This window comes from Siniperca chuatsi, linkage group LG13 (genome assembly GCF_020085105.1).
Source record: "Siniperca chuatsi isolate FFG_IHB_CAS linkage group LG13, ASM2008510v1, whole genome shotgun sequence".
NCBI lineage: Eukaryota > Metazoa > Chordata > Actinopteri > Centrarchiformes > Sinipercidae > Siniperca > Siniperca chuatsi.
Window position 1 is genome coordinate 7,556,546 of NC_058054.1, and position 20,000 is coordinate 7,576,545.

General features: G+C 37.9%; 3 protein-coding genes and 1 long non-coding RNA gene across 6 annotated transcripts in view; 2 read left to right on the top strand and 2 right to left on the bottom strand.

Moving 5' to 3' along the window:
* Positions 1–34: 34 nt before the first annotated feature.
* On the bottom strand, positions 35–6,364 carry txndc12 (thioredoxin domain containing 12 (endoplasmic reticulum)). The gene is made up of 7 exons (XM_044219995.1): positions 6,162–6,364; positions 3,730–3,790; positions 3,350–3,402; positions 2,603–2,676; positions 2,422–2,491; positions 1,180–1,263; positions 35–1,047 (listed from the first exon to the last, which is right to left on the bottom strand). The coding sequence occupies exons 1-7, from the start codon at positions 6,259–6,261 to the stop codon at positions 968–970; spliced, it is 522 nt and encodes a 173-aa protein (XP_044075930.1). The 5' UTR covers positions 6,262–6,364; the 3' UTR covers positions 35–967.
* Positions 6,365–6,771: 407 nt separating this feature from the next.
* On the top strand, positions 6,772–12,020 carry LOC122887104 (transcription factor BTF3 homolog 4-like). Of its 2 annotated transcripts, XM_044219996.1 has the most exons (6): positions 6,772–6,872; positions 7,405–7,464; positions 8,706–8,819; positions 9,547–9,748; positions 11,088–11,147; positions 11,585–12,020. In XM_044219996.1, exons 2-6 carry the CDS (start codon positions 7,411–7,413, stop codon positions 11,629–11,631), a joined length of 477 nt encoding a protein of 158 aa, XP_044075931.1. In that variant the 5' UTR covers positions 6,772–6,872; positions 7,405–7,410; the 3' UTR covers positions 11,632–12,020. The 2 variants fall into 2 exon arrangements, with proteins under 2 accessions (XP_044075931.1, XP_044075932.1); XM_044219997.1 differs by lacking the exon at positions 8,706–8,819 and having other exon boundaries at positions 6,838–6,872.
* On the bottom strand, positions 12,016–18,561 carry LOC122887105. The gene is made up of 2 exons (XR_006380474.1): positions 15,755–18,561; positions 12,016–13,583 (listed from the first exon to the last, which is right to left on the bottom strand). It is a non-coding gene; the product is annotated as an uncharacterized LOC122887105 (long non-coding RNA).
* The window catches only part of zfyve9a (zinc finger, FYVE domain containing 9a), a 33,876-nt gene continuing 28,807 nt past the window's right edge, over positions 14,932–20,000 (top strand). For both annotated transcript variants that reach the window (XM_044219986.1, XM_044219987.1), the window contains exon 1: positions 14,932–15,168. The gene's annotated coding sequence lies outside the window, so the exon portion shown is untranslated. The remainder of the gene's footprint in view (positions 15,169–20,000) is intronic.

Sequence of the window (20,000 nt, forward strand, 5' to 3'; positions counted from 1 at the left end):
GCTCACGATGAAAGGAAAACAATAAACAAACGACTCAGTACAACAAAATGTATTTGCACACTTGGCTGTGTACATGTATAAAATACATCAAGACACCAAACCAATGTTTTCATCCCTCATTCAACAATTTAACAAGAACGTTTAAAAAAAAAAAAAAAGAAGAACTGAGTGGTGTCACTTCACGAGCAGCAAAAAAACCTCAGAACAGGAAAAAACAATTAAGTAGATATAGCTAAATAAGTACACATAATTTGGCAGGATTAAATGAATAATTAACATAATTTTAAAGACGATGGATAATAGAAATCAGAAGTACAGAGCCCATGTTGTAGTACATGGTAAATATTGTCACAGATATAATTAACATACTGTAGAGGATCTTTGGAAGCACATCACTGCAGGTGTTAAAATATTTATCTTGACTAATATGAAGTACTATATCATTGCTGTTGGGCGAAAACATAACTCTACTGGTTAAAATAAATACACAGTCCTCTACAGTGTGTTGGTGAAACCAAAAAAAGGACACTGATTTCATGGTCGTCTAGCGACAAGTGTCGTGAAAACTTGGCACTTTCCAGATGTAAAGTTTCCATCCAACAACAGTGTATCTAAGTGAGAGTTAATGATAGTTAAGTGGGCTAGCTTGAGCTGGTTATATCCTCTACAGACAGTAAGTACAGTATATGGCATTTAATTAACAGTAGATATACATGTTTTAAAACAAAGACAATAACAGGAAATTAGTTGTAGTGTTGGAAAAACCTTACAGGACAAAAAGAAATACTCAAGCACCGGCGCCTTTTTAAATGGTTGGCTTGGTTTGGTCAGTGAGATGGACCCCACTGTCTAAAGTGTGAGTATAAATAGTGAAAGGGGGTTGTTTGGGGATGCTAAGGGCGCTCTGAAGCACAGGCTCAGGTAGAGGAAGTGTAGCCCTTACAGCCTGATGCCCGTTTCTGCCTCCTCACAGCTCATCTCCAGTGTGCCCCTGCTTGAAGGCGTCACCCGTCAGCTTCTCCTGCGCCTCCTTCATACTGGACACGACTGAGCAGGATGGAGGGAGCAAAGGCAGAAAATAAACACCGTGATTATCAACTACTTTTAAGGGAATTTACACCTCAAATCGGGATATATCACACTGTAACAGAATAGGTAAACGATTATCTGGATTGTTACCTTGTTCTGCGCTGCTGTAGAAGTACTTGTAGTTTGGATTCCCATTCTTATTAGTGATTTCAGGGTGGACTTTGCCGCTGGGATCTGTGACGGTGTAAGAAGAGTCAAATAAAAAGGTTTGGTCAGTTCAAATTAAAGTTAAAATCCAAACAATATAGGTCTGCAACCAGCCATTGTTTTCTTTATGAATTAATCAGACAATTATTTTCTCGACTGATTAATTATTTGGTTAATAAAATGTCAGAAAATAGTGAAAAATGCTACTAAGAACTCCCCAAAGCCCCAGTTTTGTCCAACATCCAAAAGGTATTCAGTTCATTATTATAGAAGACTAAAAAAAACCCAGCAAATATTAGCTTTTGAGAATCTGGAACCAGTACATTGGGACACTTTTGCTTTTTTTTTTTTTTTTTTTTTAAAAAAAGGACTTAATTTTACAATTGTTGCTGATACATTTTCTGTCTATTAACTAATTGATTAATCGTTTCAGCTTTAAAACAATATATTAGTTGTACTTGAGCTGTAACATGGAAATATTTCTAAATTTATTAGAGCAATTTTAACATTAAAGTGGCAATCCTTAAGATTTCAGTCCTGGTTGATTTGGCGCCACCTAGTTACTGGTGGTAACAGCAAATGCGGTTTGATACTACAGGTCACATAATTCTGGGGACAGCAAAACAAACTATTGTGTTTTTTTTTTAAATAAAGAAGTCAGACAATAATTGGCCTTTTTCCATCATTTTGTGAGCAACCCTGAATCCTGATTATGCTGCACATGGCATGAGTCCGTGAATAGCGAAAGTGAAAACAGTAAGTTACCTCGCTGAGAAGTTGGAGGTGTGCAGCCTGTCGCCTGCAGCTCTTCATCTAACAGCTCACTGTGGCTGCTCCATTGCTATTATTCTACATTGTGGAATAACAATTCTGTGATTCATTCCTTTAGTCTTAACATCACATACGGGTGATATTTGAAACCACTTGGCTTTTCTTTAGTCCAATAAAAGGTTGACTAATCCTTCCTGCTGTTTCTTTTTCTGTCCAAACACCTGTAAAGATTTGGGGTGTGCCTGTTTCATTAGTTTTAGCTCTGTGTTGTCCAATATGCCAACAACATGCCACTGAAACTTGAATCCAGCATACTGTAACTATCAGGCACTGCATGTTATTCAGGAAGAGTAACTGTGCAATCAGGAATCCCACAAAGAGTTTACATGAAGGATGACTCAACCCCCGCCGTACCAAGGAAAAGAATTCGAGGAATGTATCCACCATCGGGGCTTAAGGTTTCATCCTTTGGCTCCTCCTCATCCTGTTCAAATAAGGGAGAACTTGTCATTTACAAGCCTGGAAACAAATCTCCACTGCCTAATAATAAATAGAATAACAGTTTTGTGGAAAATGCCACTTAACATTTCCTTACCTCGAGGTTGATCATAACAAAGTTGTGTGCAAGTTCAGAGATTTCCTTGGACTCAGCAAATTTGGGCTTCAGTGCTGATGTAAAAGCAACAAAATACAATTAATAGTTATCTTGTATTGCCATCAAATCCAGGACAAGTCATTTGGATTATTATCACAATACAGTACTGGCCCTTCTTCTTTGAAATTAAATGATTAATCTGAAATCCTTCCACTTTCCCAGCAGTCCCTCCAGCCCCAGAGCTATTACCCGAAACAGCTTTAATAATCATTTCCTGTTTGAATTGTTTGCCCACATTACAGATGGCGATTTGGCTGAACTTGTACGATAGACTTACTAATGTTTATTCATCTGCATATGATATGGTTCGTTTTCTGTCTATAAACAGAGGAATGGCTCATATGCCGAACTCTGAAGTGAAATATAAATCACCATGGTGTAAGCTGACTAAAACAGTTGGTGAGTTTTAGAAAATATCACTTTTATCAAGCACAAACATTACAAGACTGTTGACTATCTTGTCCCCGATTGGTCACACAGTCCAGGCAACCCCTTTACCTACTTTCGAGGTCAAGTTAATAGACCTTTTTCATGAAAGACATGTTGACATGTCACAGAGGGAAAAGCACCGGTGTAAACTTTACAGCGGTGTTGTGAGTTTTGAACTGACATACAGCAGGACACCTTGTCATTAGAAACTCCTAACCTGAGGTTTTTACAGTCAAAAGGGAGAGAACATTGTTTTACCTTTGCAGGCTCCACACCAGCTCTTGTGGATGATGAGCATGATTGGCAGCCCGCTGTCAATGCAAACACGTGAAAACGTTTGTCAAGACCAAAACTGAACAGGGGAACACTGAAAACTAGTAACTCTGACTTCAGTTTGTCAGGCCTGCACCTGTAGTAAAGGAAGGTATACACTCAGCTATGTATTATCTTTGAAAAAAACATTTAGTAAAAAGCTACTGATACCAACTTGACAGTCTGCTCCAGTCATGAGTGGAAATGCAGACGTGGTGGATTTCTTTAAAAGCTGTTTTAGACCTCGGGATAATAGTTGTACAAAAGGTGGCTCAGCAGGGTTACAGGTAGTGTTTGTAATATTTCAGCTCTCAGTGTGAACTCACCTGGCATCAGCTTCCTTCTTGCCATCATCCAGCGTCCTCCAGTGGATGTTATCTCCAAACCCTGTGGGGGAATAAATTAATGAGCACACCAGCATTGTGTAACTGGTATTATATTTCTACAACAGGGTGGGTCTGCCCTAAATACACTATAAATAGAAATAACTGTGAGGAAACTATGGAAATTAAAAATGAATGGTGGTAACTAATATATCAAGCTGCTGGGAAATACCGACTCTGCTCTGTCACCTGTAACTACTTGTAGTAACTAGCTCGTAGCGGTTACATTTGAAGGACATTACATGTGTACATGTTACTCTCTGTGTGTTAATCTGCGCTTGAATTAGAACAGAAAAAACTTAAACAAATTACAGAGCCAGCAGCTGCACGGCACGTGGTTTTTATTGTAGGTAACATTTCCTGGTATGACTACTGTAGATTTTATAGTATGTGAAATATATTTCTGTATAAAAATACACATACATTCATGAGAAGCATGTGTGCAAGCAATTATTTTTGAAATAATTAAATTTCTTTCACAGAATATAATATATATATATATATATATATATATATGGGTAAATATGCAAGCTTTTTATGTAGTTGTCGAGTGTACAGAAATATTTTTGCAAGTAGGTGTCAATAATATCAATGAAACATACATAATTAATTGGAGTAATTACAATGAGAAAGACTGGCACTAAAGGCAAGGCTGTAATGTTTGGCACTAAAAGTGAAGGCAAATTAAATGTCATTTTAACATTGTCTGTATGTGTGTCCATAGAGGGGAAGCTTAAAGTTTCATCTCACTTGTAAAATGAAAGCAGTTCATAATTTACAAATTCTTACTTACTTAAGTGTATATATTCCTCTTCCAATTACACGGATATCACGGTGTATCACAAATCATCTTGCATTTGTGTATTGCATTATCTCTTATGATCCCTTTGCTATTATGGACAACACGTAATGACTAAAATGTATTATGAATTACTGAATGATTTCTGTTTCTACTTCAACAGTTTAACCACAGTGTGCAAAAACAGTGTGTACACCCCTTGAGAACATTGTGAAACACAATTATTATAACATATATTACTTTTTCCATCTAAAACCTATTTAATGTTTTCTGATATTAGTAATAAGAAAAGTCAGCTTTTCCTGAAGTTAAAGTAAATGAAAACTCATTTGTTCAGAGCTTATTGTCTGTGAGAAAGATTTGATTACCTTTTCAAACTTTATCCTACCCGGATCTCATTCAGCTTGTAGCTGTAGGTTTTGAACAAAATGTACCAATCAGAGCCGTGTGCCACAAAGCATATATAAACATATTTTGGTTTGATCACATTTCCTCCTTGCAGTGTGATACACCCTTTAATACAGTTTATACAATTGTTTTCCACTCATATTTCCATCCATATTTCAATGCTTGTAAATTGTAACACAGCAACACTGATGCACCTTTCTGTACCGCAGTGGCGGAAGAAGTACTCAGATCTTTTACTTCAGTAAAAGTACAAAAAATATTAGCATCGAAATATACTTAAAGTACCAAAAGTAAAAGTACTCATTATGCACAATGGCCCGTTTAAGAATAATGTATATTACTGGATTATAATTACGGATGCAATAATGTGTACATCACTTTAATGTTGCAGCTGGTAAATCTGGGGTGGGGCTTATTTTAACTACTTTATACACTGCTAGCTTGTGAATTTCCCCCCTTATCTTAACCTATGACAATACATCACATTTTATTTGTTGATTATATTTTGTATTTTTAATCTGAATCAGCAAAGTAACTAAAGTAATCAAAGTTATTTCCTCTGAATTAAAGTGGAGTAGAAGTAGCAGAAAATGGAAATACTCAATGAAATTACCTCAAAATTGTACTTATGTACTTATTAATATTTAAGTAAATGTACTTAACTTGGGCCTAGTTACTTTCCACTACTGCTGTACAGTTTCTTTCAATGCTTGTAAATGATAACTTGTCCCATGCACCTTAATTCATGTATGTATATTGAATTACATGCACTATGTATATATTTATTTTATTATGAATAAGAACCATCTTTGGCATAAAAATGTCCTTCTGGATGCATAAAGTTTTGTCTCATCTTAATGCAATCTCAATGGAATAACATTAACATTTAATTAATATTAAATTCAAAGGAAATAGTTTATCTGTAGACTGGTGTTAGCAATAAAACAAGTCGGTTAACCTGAAAAACTGGAAATTCAGAATTCATGTCAGGCTGGCAAAGCACACGTCGCCCCCCTCCAGTCCAGGACACAGACTTTGTGATCCAGGATGCTGATACAAAGACAGCTAGCCTAGCTGTCCTCTGGCTGTGCAAACACTATCAATGACCAAGCTACACACACCTATCCTGCTCACACTCGCTTCAGTTTAACTCAAAATATAAACTCACCTCTCCCGCTGGCTGCTTCGACAGCCTCTTGAAAACACGTCAGAGACAATAAAACCTGCAGAGACGAAAATAAAGCGATGTTCACGAGAGACGTTTGCATTTTGACTGGCCTTTTTCTCCCTCACAACTCGAAGCTAATGGCAGTGACTGTTGGTGAACCAGAGACCCGGACGTTCAACCGTTACATTTCACAATAAAAGTCCGTCCAATAAAGTTGTATTGAAATGTTGGGTGTGGACGTGCGCGCGCATGTGTCCGTTGCGCCCTCCCACTTCCTCCTATTGGTCAGCAGTGACTCATTTCCCATTATGGTGGTGTTCACATGACGTCACATCCACACAACCGCGTGCTCCTTTCTGCGGCCTCAGCTGGTCAAGTCAGACAACGAAATGTCAGAAAAGACCGGAAAGCAGCGCGAAAACAAATGTTTAAAAGCCACAAAATATTTCAAAAATTAATAGATTTTGGTATTTCACGTATTAAATCAAACTTAAATATATTACAACTTATATCTTCTCCTCTTTGCCATTAATATTTTCCCTGCATAAGTCAAAAATGTACTGTTGTGTGGTTAAAGGTCATTTTATTGTGGAAATTTTAATAGGAAGTATGTTTTATTGCTGCTGCTTGACGTGGGTTTAAGCTGCACTCCTTCAGCCTCACTGGTAGTGAGAACAGTTCAACGGACTGTCAGTTAATTCTTTTTCAAAGGTAAAAAATAAAATAAATCGTTTAATTTTGTGGTTAACATCTGAGCCGATTTGTTTAATAATTTGATTTGAAATTGACGTTAGCTGTTTGCCTTGCCAGGAACAAAAAAGCCAGTTCGTTTATCTTGTTTCTTTAGCCACTATGCTAATATTAGCTAAATTAGCCTACTGGTTAGCAACCTAACTAGCTACAGTTACGATAGACATAGATGTAATTTTAATATTTGGCTCCAGATACTTTTCTTTATCTTATTCAATTTATGTTGGTCAATATCGTCAGTGTGGCGTCAGTATAACTGATCTGTTGATCAGTTAGCAGTGTGTTAGCTCGGTGCTAATGTGTGGAAATGAGGATTATTGTAGCTCTGATTGCCCAACTTGTTCTGTGTCCATTGCATTTCAACAAGTAACCACATGTGCTCCCTTGTTTTCTGAACTGTGGAAACCTGTTTTTTCTGTTTTCTGTATTAGCTTTTATGTGAAAAGCACGAGAATAACATCAAGTTGTTTATTTATTTTTTTATTAAAAACAGAACACTATGAATCAAGAGAAGCTTGCCAAACTTCAGGCACAAGTCCGGATAGGTGGAAAGGTACAGTCTACTACAATTTTTTGGACATATTATTAAATTTCTTGTACTCTGTTAATGCAATGTGTTGACAAATGTCAAAATGCCCAGTGTTGAAATCTCAATCAGGGCTGTCCTTGGCTGGTTGTTGCTCATTTGAAGGAGTGTGATGGCATTCGGCATCTGCCAGGTCGTCCTCCTGACCTCAGCATTCCCTTTATGGGGGAGAGCATTGGCCCCTTCATCTGGGGCCTCTGTGGCTTTGTTCAAATGCATTGTGAGGTCTTCAGCCTCACACTAGGTGGCGTTATTTTTGCTGTGACAGAGGCCTTGTGCCCTTTTCCAGACTGCACCACACTGACATTTTCTAACACAAGTGCATTGTGCATACTTTATTCATATTTTACCAGAAATAAGAAGACGATCCTACACACTGTCGGCCACTTGTACTCACAAAGAGAGTTACTGTTTGAAGTAGCTACTTGGATAGTAAAATCCCTGGTTGAGTAAAAACAAAATGTGCTTTAATTTATTCAAAGTAAACGTTGTGGATCTGTTTTATTTAAAAAAATGGAGGTCATTGATGGGTTTGACTTAGGACTTCTGTAGCCTGTGTTCACACTAGTGGCAATTAAGTGGAACAATTGGAAATAGCAAAAATAAAGTGTCTGAACAAATTAAAGACAGCACTTGTCTACAAATTACCTTACATTTTTCCAAGTCCCTTTAACTTATGGAGAGTATTATTTCTAGTCACGTATTGACAATAATAAAGGCTTTATTTTTGTACTTAAACCAAGCAGTGTCGCTTGGACTTTTGGGGAATCAGTTCCCTTTCTTGCGGACAGTATTTAGCTTACTAATGCTCCGGGAGCACCTACTTATCACTGTCAGATCCAAGTAGTGCTTCCTTCTGTTTTTCATTGCAGTCACCCAGGTCCGTTCAACTTATTGACAGCATTAGTACAGATTTTGTACTGTTTTGGTAAAAGTACACTGCTTTAATAAAAGCTTGTTTAAGTCAAATTACTGCTCTTTTACAGGACAGTAACGGGTAATGTTTACCAATTCTAGTCTTGTGTTTGAAACTGCTTCACCACAGCTGTTGTCTAGATACGAGTAAATAATGTGTCCAAGATAGAATGGGGAAAATTGTCCCATATCCATTTAAAAAGTCTGACGTGACCCACTAAACTGTATTTGACATTTTGGTAAATTCAGCTATCTAATCCTTTTGTTGTCATCCACACCTGTTCTTTCCCCAGGGAACGGCCCGCAGGAAGAAAAAGGTTGTTCACAAAACGGCAACAGCTGATGACAAAAAACTCCAGAGCTCACTAAAGAAACTGGCAGTGAACAACATTGCAGGGATCGAAGAGGTGAGCTATCAAAGGAAAACTAATGTCAGTTTTGCACTGTAGCTGCGCTGTTTTGACTTTTTTTTGTGTGAGAGTCCTGACAAGAAAAGATTAAAGACAGGGAGAGCCTAACCAAAGCGTTATCTACTCATGGCATCAAGTTTATTTTTAGCGCACTTTCATCCAACAAGTGTTTCAGATAAATCAAAGCACAAAAAAACAGACACAACATGAGGATAAGACACTAACCTGATGCACAAAATGTATTTTGTCTCATTCATTCATGTTGTGGCTCAATTTACCTTTTTTATTTTACAGTGAATTATTAAAATTAATTATTAATATTAAAATAAACTCACTGCAAATTAGACTAAGATCTAATTCCAAGCACTTTTTACCTGTTAAAGATTTATTTTGTAGAGTTTTTTTTAATCCAAAGCGAGGCTCTAAGGCTAGAGGGTGTCATATGCTGTAAAGCCCTTTGAGGCAAATTTGACTTTTGTGCTTAAAATTGATGCACAGCTGTGTTTTCCATGTAAATTTCCCCCTTTTTCAGTTGATTTTTATTCATTTGAGTTGATCTTACTTTTGTACCCATCATATGTCACTCAGTGCATCACCTTAATGTCTAAAACAGACGTCAACAATAATTGTGTTAAAACATAAAGTGCTATAGACATAATGTCTTGACGGTGCAAAGTCTTGTCAGGTTTTATTGGCTTGTTTTTTTTTTTTTGGTTTTTCTTAGGTGAATATGATAAAAGATGATGGGACAGTGATCCACTTCAACAACCCCAAAGTGCAGGCGTCTCTGTCTGCCAACACCTTCGCCATCACGGGCCACGCTGAGACCAAGCAGCTGACAGAGATGCTGCCGGGCATCCTGAGCCAGCTGGGAGCCGACAGCCTCAGCAGCCTGCGCAAGCTGGCCGAGCATTTCCCACGGCAATGTGAGTGTACACACACACACACACAAAAACGCACACGCTTAAACACTCAGTCACAATGTCTGGGTTCCCTGTGGTCGTGTAATATCGGGGATATTCATAGAAGTTGAGAGGTGTCAGCAAAGTCATCAGATTTTATGAATAGTTAGATGAGAAGGAAGGGTGCTGTAGTAAGAAAAGCGACCACCTTTCAACCACAGGGCCAGAGTTCAGGTGCTGACATGTAAACGACCCAGAATTTAAAGGCCACTGGTCGTGGTTGATATATATGGGATAATGTACAGCGAGCTGGTCATATTGCGAAATTAACCCCGACAGAAAATTATCCCGCTTATTACATAGATACTTACTAAAGAAATCAATAATTTGGCCCCCAGTATTGATTTAAAAATTATTTTAAAACTTTTTTTGCCACAGGACTTCTTTCTGCGGACTGGTATGATTGGACTCCAGAGTCTATCATCATAACTGCGTCCATAGCAGCGGTCTGTTATTCATAGCAGCGGTCTGCGCTTCAGAACGTAGAATGCTGTAAATGACCAATCAGAATCGAGTATTCAACAAAGCTGTGTAATAAAATATTTATAAGTCTGTTTTAATTAGTGTATAATCACCTGAAAATAAGAATCGTGTTTTTTCGTTACCCTTTAAAATAAACCGTTTGTAGCTACAGAGGAAGTGGGTCCCCTACCACGGAGGTCGCCATGTTGCACCGCCATGTTTCTACAGTAGCCCAGAACGGACAAACCAATCACTGGCTCTCGATAGGGCCTTTTGCGTTTTCCACAGTAGTTTCTCCTACACGCTTGGAAGGGGAGGGTGAGGCGAGCAGTATTCAAATACTTGCAATCTGCAATTTCACCACTAGATACCACTAAATCCTACACACTGGACCTTTAACATATCAGTGCACTTATGCAGATTTGTGTGACAGCTCTGCACAGCAGCGTTTTGTTTGTTTAGAATCACTGGAGAACCAGAGCAGGTTAAACCTGTAAACGTGACTTAGAGAAAGTGGTTACAGCAGCGAGGAAAGCTGAAGAGAACAACATGGATTGTGAGGAAGGGAAAAACTGCAACAGAAAAAAATATGAACATGTAGAGACTGATTATTAGTAAAGGTGCAGATATCTAGTACACTGTCCGAGCATCTAGGTGATTCAGTTTGAAGCAGTTGACCTTGGTGTTTTGCAAGTAGATGAAAATAAACCGAGTGAAGCAAACATAGGAAATAGGTGCAGCTTTTCCACATGGCAACACAACTAATCGTGTGATATTGTAGACAGTTGCACAGCTCAACTTTTGATTAACTCGTTTTTCTTTTTCTTTATATATTTTGCAGCAATGGACATGAAAGCAGTCAAGGAGGAAATTGCAGAAGAAGAGGAAGACGATGTACCAGGTATAGATGCAGATAATTATTGTTTTATTTTACTGGGAGACTTTGAAGTGTTGTTCTTTATGCTTTTTTGGCTTATGGTAAAAGCGTGCTTACTTCTTCTGTTAAACTTCACCTTTTTAGATTATATAAGGGTTTGTTTCCAAAATGATACGCTACATGTATTTAGGATAGTGTTAACCATTTTGTCAGCCAAGAAAATAAGGACTTAGGTGTTGTTTTCGGCTTTAGAGCCTTTTGTCTGCATCCTTGTTTTCACATGGTTTATTACATCAACTCTTCAGTTGCAGAATGTTAGAAATAAAATAAGTTTTTTTGACAATAAAGGATTAAATCACTCACTATCCTTTCACAAATTGTTCGTGTTCACTTTTATCAAACACTGTGCATCTCCTTCCAGAACAAAGTCCTGATGTACTTTGTTGTTTTCTGTCTCACAGATCTTGTGGAGAACTTTGATGAAGCCTCAAAGAACGAAGCAAACTGATGAATCCTTTTTTCCCTCCGTCAACCGTTTTATTTTTTACCTCTTACGGACTCACAAAGGGCAATTCCTCTTGTGGGGGAACGGTTGTTAAAGGTGCAGTGCATCATCTCCGGAGACGTGAACCACTTCGGTTTAGCCTGCCACAACAACAAACATACAGTAGGTTTTAATTTCAGTAGGCTGTGATATTGTGGACACGCCGAGAAACGAGAATCTGTGCGACTCTCAGCACCCAAAGGACTCAAACTACTTTAGAAGCAAGCTTTCTACATGGTTAAACGTGGCTAGTATTTAAGAGATTGTTTATTAAATTACAATTAAAGTGAGTGAAGAATTCACTTTACATTATAGTGGTGATTATACATTTAATAAAACATTTTTGGGCTATTGATGCTTCTCTTTATTACATGACTTCTCAGATTTGTTTTGGCCACTATAAGAATACTTGTCATCTCAATGCCAGCTAATGAGGAAACAAAGTCAGCAGTATTGTATTTTCCTACGTTTCTGCTTTGATGAGCACATTTGAAGTACTGGTTGAGGCCTTTATATGTAAGGTATTTGTAAGTGATGCTCATTTTCTAAAAAGAATAAACAGTTAAGCCTATAAAAATCTACACAGTGGGCCTCTTCCTTTACACTTCCTTGAATTCATAGATATGAGCTGTTATGCAACACAATACTCTGATAAACACTAGAAGAAGATACATTTTCACTACAAGCGAAAATACATTTTAAAACTAAAGTTTGTTTAATTAAAACCACACAACTGTTTAAATTTTGTATCAGTTTGAAAAATTGGTTATGTTGCTATGAGGGTTTGCACGAGTGCTGAATGAGTTCAAATGTAAGAACATCAGTCAACAGTGGTGTAAAAGTAGCAACAGGACAATAAATACTACATATAAGTATAAATTCCCCATAACAAGTAAATTCTGCATTCAAAATTTGACTTAAGTAAAAGTATCAAAGTATTTCCTATGCAGCAGAGTGCCCCGTACCAGTGTTAAATTATTATCTATACTACTATTTTGGTATTATGACCGATGCATTAACAAGTAGCAGCATTTGTATGTATCTGGTCGAAAGGGGGATAATTTTAACTATATTATTAATTTTAAGTATCGTACTAATCTGCAAGGTAACTACGAACTACAGCTGTCAAAACTGGAGTAAAATGTACAATATCTCCCTCTGACATGTAGTGGAGTACAAGTGTGAAGTAGCAGAAAATGGAAATACTCAAGTTAAGTACTTGAGTAAATACTTTCCACCACTGTAATCAGTTCCAGTTTTGGTTATTGATTGTCATTTATCAAGTAAAAATTCCAGGCTTTGCTGTTACAGCCTCACAAATTACTTTCTATTGTATTTTATCTTTGATTTAATCACAATAAATAAGTTCCTTTATTACATCACCTTGGGTTCAAGTAACATTGAAGGTCGTTGCATATTATTTTTTACTATTTTACAAAGTAGTTATGAATCAATAATAAAAATAACAGTATTGGCAACTGTGATTGGGTGTGTAAATAAGGAGGGGTTAACAGAGTTTGGGTGGGCAGTGCACATCACTACATCCCCGCCAACACTGTCACATCCCGTTTCATCGATCACCTCTGACGCTCTTCTGCTGCATCGTGCTGATCAATAGGCCGCTGCTGTCATTCTCTGCACGGCGGTTCTGGTCTGACAAGGTTACCGGGGATGATGAATGTGCCATTTTGGCTCAAGCGTGTCGTGCCGTGAGCGGGACGGAGCTGCGGACCCGCCCCGCGGCTCATCACACCACCTTCAGCCCGGGTAGAGCCAAAATGTCCCTGCTGCTGCTGCTGCTGCTGCTGCGGCTGCGGCTGGACCACAGTGCAGGAGCTGCATGGAGCTGAACCGCTTTACAGCTGCGTCAAGACAGACAGTGACAGCGGCATCTAAACCGGAAACTGTGCTGTCGCCTTGAAAATAAGAGCTCGTTAAGAACACTTGTTAAAGAATATTGAGATTAGTTGTGTAAAGGACAGATTAATCAATTTTTATTGGGATGATTGATAAAATCCTGGTGGTGTAATGTAGAAAATAGGCTACATTTATTCTAGTACTGTGCTTGATTACAATTTTGAGGTACTTGTACTTAAATTTTATGCTACTTTATACCTCTACTTCACTACATTTTCAGAATCAGAAATACTTTATTGATCCCTGAGGGGAAACTCTTTTGTTCCAGCAGGTCACTATCAAGTCAGAGCACACAGGAATAGAAGTACTAAGCAAAAAAATATAATACACTATAATACAGGTAAGATAAATTAAGTACCAGGTGGGTATAAGTATAAAGTTAAAATAAGTATGAAGTACAAAGTGGGTTTACTGGTTGATGATGATAACATGGTATAAAGTAATAGTGGATGAACTGTCAAGTTAAGTGTAGCTATTAAGAGCTGGAGGATATTGCACAGCAGTAATAGAGGTATGAATAAATATCAGTATCAATAAATAGGGAATTTTAAACTAAAAAGAGTATATTGCACAGGAGTATTAACACAGAATATTGCACAATTATTATTAGGTATTCTATATTATGTATAATATTATTTTAGAGGGAAATATTGTACTTTTACTGCTTCCACCAGCTACAACATTAAAATGCTGCTTACACATTTATGCACCATTAATAAAAATCAAATAATGAAATATATAACACAGAGGGGCCATTATGCTGAATAATAAGTACTTTTTTCTAATAATACTTGTTACAGTGCATGTTTTAAGACATATAAAAATACTCTGCTTTTAATTATAATTTGTGTCTGGTCTGGTATATTTTTTCCACAAAAATATTAAATTATCTAATTATAAATGATTAAAATTACATCTATTCCTTCTCCCTCATTGAAAAATCCAGAAACTATGAATATGTAAATATTACTCATTTCAAAAGTACTAGGAACAAGATGTTTCCTACTTCACTCACAAGTCCATTTTTAGTGTGTGTGCACTGGAGACTTTTAAGTTTCCACGTCACACGTGTAAGTTGCAAAAACAACCTTCTAGTGTCGAACTCTGCACAAACATCATTCTGCACAATGAAGCTCATATATACACCAAGTGAAGTAACGACGAGCAAAATTCTTGAGTGGAGGGGGACCTTAAGTAAGATTTTGAATACAGGAGTATTTTTACATTGCAATATTACTTTTAAGTAAAAGATCTGAATATTCCAACACTGTTGTAGCTACACATTTACAAGTAGGAAGTTTATTTTGAAATACATGACCGGAAGTAACGGATCTTCGTTCTCGTAGTCTTGACGTCGCTCCTTATTTTTCCCCAATATTAAACCTTGGGGGAGGGATCCTTGAGTGCTGTCGCACAACTACGGTAGACTACAAGCCGTACTTTCCGACTCGCGCTGTTTGAGTTGAGCAGGCAGCAGAGGGTATACACGAGGATACTCAAAAATAGCTTTCAAAGGCGATTTGCTATGACGGATACTAACGGAGGGGCTCCGCGGGACTCTACGTAAAGATGAGGATTCCTCCGGTGAGTAACTGAATTTGTTTTCGTGACATTTCACAGGTCTGTTGTTGCTTTAACGTTACAACCCGCCATTGCAACGGCAAGTGTTAGCGTTAACTAAGCCGAAGTCAGCGTGGATGGGTGTTGTGGTATTTTGTGATCTGTTTAGCTAGCTTAACGGTTAAGGAATACCGAGAAGGTGGTGTTACGGTAACACTATTTTACGTAAATTACACAACACGTTAACGTTCTCCCTAGCTAAACATTCACTTAAACGCTAGCAGTGCGGCGGGAGGCAAACACTGCCAGTGACTGTGAGCAAACAAGTTAACCTGAGGAGGAAAGCTTTTTAAATATCTTTTTTTTTTTTATATAACCGTTAAAACTGTCCGTTAGCTACAAAGCCCAGCGACGGTGTGACTGTCCGTCGGAGCAGCAAGTACCTGCCGTCACTCGGCGCACGACTAACGTTAACCGAGGAACCGTTGGCGCAAATACTAGCTACTTCATTCCCAGCATGCCGCCATACAGTGGATTTATTTGCTCTCTAAATTGTGAAATTTCACCATCTTGTTCAATCGGTTCGGTGATGACTGTTTTGGAAACTTACTCGTGGCCTTTCGCGGATTCGGTGTGTTCACGTTAAATTCAGCTAGCAGCCCGGCTAATACAACTACCCCAAGTTCTGGTGCAAACAAACCTCAACTGCTGTGATTTTTATTTTTTGCAGCTGTTCAGTTTTAGCCTACTGCGTTTAATGACACAGAGTAGTTTCGCATGTGTTTACCCAAGTCTACATGTGAGTAGTATTTACCAGCTGAGGCTGTGTTTTGGCCTGTAGGCATCAGGCAACAGCCACAGTGCCACTTATGGTTGCATAATCCAAGCTAATGGTCATCTCTCTGCTCTTGAGAGTTGGTTTGGTGAGGTTTGTTGGTGCCATGCCTTTTGTATTTACCTCATCGATGGCTTCTCGGGGCCTCAGTCAAGCTCTGGAGGTGGATTTAGGAAGAGGTGGGCCCATCCCAGTGCCACCTTGAATAGTCATCAGCAGTGAGGAATTTAAAAATATAATAATTTGTCACTAAAGAGAAAGCCAGATCAGATAATAAAAAAAAAAAAAAGTGTCATCTCACATTACTGGAAATTCTTAGACTTTATAACACCCATATTTTATATTTTCTTTGTCTGATCTTACTTGGTACATCTCCAGCCTGGTCTGACTGGTTGTCCATGCTGGATGTGAAACATATACAGGACATTTGATCAGGTTTTTTACCTGTAGCAGGAGAATACGATATCTCACTACATCTTCAGGTCGTATTAAAACCCAGGGAGGTTGATTGAGTAGACAGATCCAACAGGCTCCCATGCAAAGACGAGCTCTCATGTGTGCCGAGACTTCCCAGATGTAGGTTACTGTATGCTTTCAGAAATTATTAGTCTCTCCCTGATGGCAGCTCAGCAGCCCGTCTCCTTTTTTTTTTTTTTGCATTTTTTTTTTCCTGTCTTGTGGTGGTTAAATGTAGCTAGATCAAAACATAAAGGAGAAAAGAAGATCATAATAGCTTTTGACACTTGCTGTGAAGCAGAGCAGCTCTTTGTAACAGGAGGACAGCTACTCTCTTCTTTACCTTTCCTTCTTCAAATCTCAACAGATTTACCTTTTCAACCTCTCGTCAAAGAAATTATCCTTTTGTTTTGAGGGAGTGTGACCTTTTGGATGATTCAAACCTGTGGCATGTTTTTCTTTTATATGATTTACTTTTATTTCCTAAATCTCTCGCAGTACTTGGAAATTACAATATAATGTAACTTACTGGAGGAGGTAGGACAACTCCAGTGTATTCCCAGTCAGGGCGTCAAACATTACATTACATAATGTGTCACTCAGTCATGCGATCATGTTGTTAGAAAGTGATGTCAGTCCATTCTTAAAGAGAGGAAGTGATCATTTGAGGTTTCCTGTGTTCATCCTGAAGTAGACGGCGTCTGGAGGACGGCGGTGTCGGGTATGGCTCTAAAAACGCTGTTTGTCAGGATGTGAGCTTGCAGTCCTGGGAAGTTTGTAGCACCAGGAAAAAAAAAAAGGGAACAGTACAGAAACGTCATTATCACTTTCATAAAGAGAACTTACAGAAAATGAGGGTTTCTCCTTACCCAAAACCCCCAGTGAGTTATGCAGTAGTAGGGCTCCAACTAATAATAATTCTTCTTATCGTTTTGTTTTTTTTCTTTTTTGTCTATAAAATGTCAAAGTAGTGAAAAATTTCCATTAGTTTCCCAGAGTCTAAAGGGATATATTCAAGTTGCTTGTTTTATTCGACCAACAGTCCAAAATAGGGCTGCACCTAACAATTATTTTGCAGATTATTTTCACAATTCATTGATTGATTGTTTAGTTTTGTAAAATGTTAAAACATTGTGTAAATATTCTCAGAGCCCACGGTGATATCTTCAGTTTGCTTGTTTTGTCCGACCAATAGTCCAAAAGCTAAAGACTTTTAATTTATTGTCACATATGACAAAGAAAAGCAGCAAATCCTTACATTTTAGAAGCTGGAAGTAACAAATATTTGGCATTTTTGCTTTAAACAAAATAACTGAAACAATTAATTGATAATCAAAATATCTGCTGATTATGTTTCAGTGTATCAACAAATCATTACAGCGCTATTTAAACGTACCATTGTCAAAGCCCTCCAGCTGTTGGCAGATGTGTACTACAACACACTAAGAAAGATAACTTATTGCTGCCTCCCTCCTTCATATACCACTCGGTGAAGTTCGACGCTTTGACTAAGAAGTGAAACACTACTTAGCAAAAAGGACGTAGATGCTTTCAATAAAGACACTAAAATCATAATTCTCAAGTGCTGAATGAAGGACACCCAAGTGTTGTAAAATAAGGAGTACAGCGACGTCTACCCAAACACCCTCCCTGATGCACTAAATCAGCCAATAGTACGCCTCCAAAGGTTATGCATCAAGGCTGCATCACACCATTCATCATGGTTTAATGCACAGCTTGTCGTGATTAATCCCTTTGAAAGCCTCCTCCTCATCACTCATTGTAACACATGCTTCAGTGTATTGAAGCATGCAAGAAATGAGCTTATGATAAGATGTATTTGCCCATGATACTAGTAACCGATATGTTGACAATATCAGAAATGTTAGTTGAGATATTATTTCTATAAAATGATGATTTGAGCATGAAAGTTCCTTCCTGACCTTGGGATCAGTATGTGTGACAAAATAATCTTAACTTATGGTCCACTTCTTAGCTTTTTCTGAGCTCCGGTTTCCATTTGCTCATTAAGATTGTAAAATGTGATTTGAAAGTTAAGAAAAAGCTAGTAAATGGACATTGAGTTGAGATTATTTTGTCACACATATGTAGTGTTTGTACTTGAATAAAATGGCGTGGATCTCAAAATGAAAGAATAAATGTCATGCCTAAGCTTTGAGAGACTCTCGCAATGTTTTATAACTTTTGAATAAACTTTATTTGCCATTCTAATAATTATTTCACTTTTTATAGGTGTGGTTTTATATGTACATTAGGAAGAATTACTGTACATTTGATTGCATTCATACTGTCATGGAACTTGATGACTTCAATTTAAATTTTATTTATATAGTGCCAATTCATAACAGAAGTTATCTCATTGCACTTTTCCTATAGAGCAAGTCTAGACCGTACTCTTTATAATATTAATTACAGAGACCCAACAAATCCCACCATGAGCAAGCACTTGGCGACAGTGGCAAGGAAAAACTTCCTTTTAAGAGGCAGAAACCTTGGACAGAACCAGAATCAATGGTGGGCCGCCATCCGCCGCTGCCATGTTAGGTTTTGAGAGAGAGATTTTTATTTATTTTTTAAACAACAACTGTATTAGCAGTTGTCGAGCACACAACCACAGACCCAGTCTCTGCAGCTCCAGAGGCAGAAATACCTGCTGAAAGCGACAGAAGGAGAGAGGAGAGAAACGAGAAAGCACAAAACTACAGGAGAGAGAAGATGTCGAGTCAGTAACATGCAGTAATGGGATAGAAATGCATACAGATGGAGAGGAAAGAGGCGCATCATGTGAAGTCTCCCAGCAGTCTAGGCCTATAGCAGCATATACTTCAACTTGTTTGTGTTTATATCATCATATATTTCCAAAACATCTTTTCTTTGCCAGAATGTGTATGGACTTCTCCGTATGCAATCAGCTGGCCACTCCAAACCAGGTTATGGTTCCTTTTGTGATCTCTTAAATACTTTAGGAGCTGAGTCCTCTGAACACTTAGAAACATTTATGCAGGAAATGTATTCTTAATTTGAAGAATAAATCAGTCTCTGAATTTAGCTGCATTTAGGACCAAACTTTTTACTCTTGAATGGCTTCATATATATTGGCCCAAATGTATTTATTTTTTATTTTTTTGACAGACAGTTTGACTTGTCACAGCAAGAAAAGCACAGGTGGAGTTGATAACGTTAATGATGAGAGATTTAAGGAGCCCATGCCAGTGAGGCAACATGTTACACTACTAGCATCCTGGAAATGGTGCACTTAAATGCTATTATGCCATTATTAAGGATATTACACCTGTTATTTTCTTGCTGTGAAAAGGGCCTATTGCCAAAACGTGGAGGAACACCGGGCGTTTATGTGTGCGTGTAATTGAAAACAACATCCTCATGCAGGAAGTTGACCTCAGAAAATAATGATTAGAAATCGAAAGAAATCGGAAAACAGTCCTAAAATAGAGAAGTATTATTCAACTAAACCAGATCCAAAATGTATTCAATTTCTACATATTTATCACTCAACCAAACTATGCTAATGACTGTAAGGGAA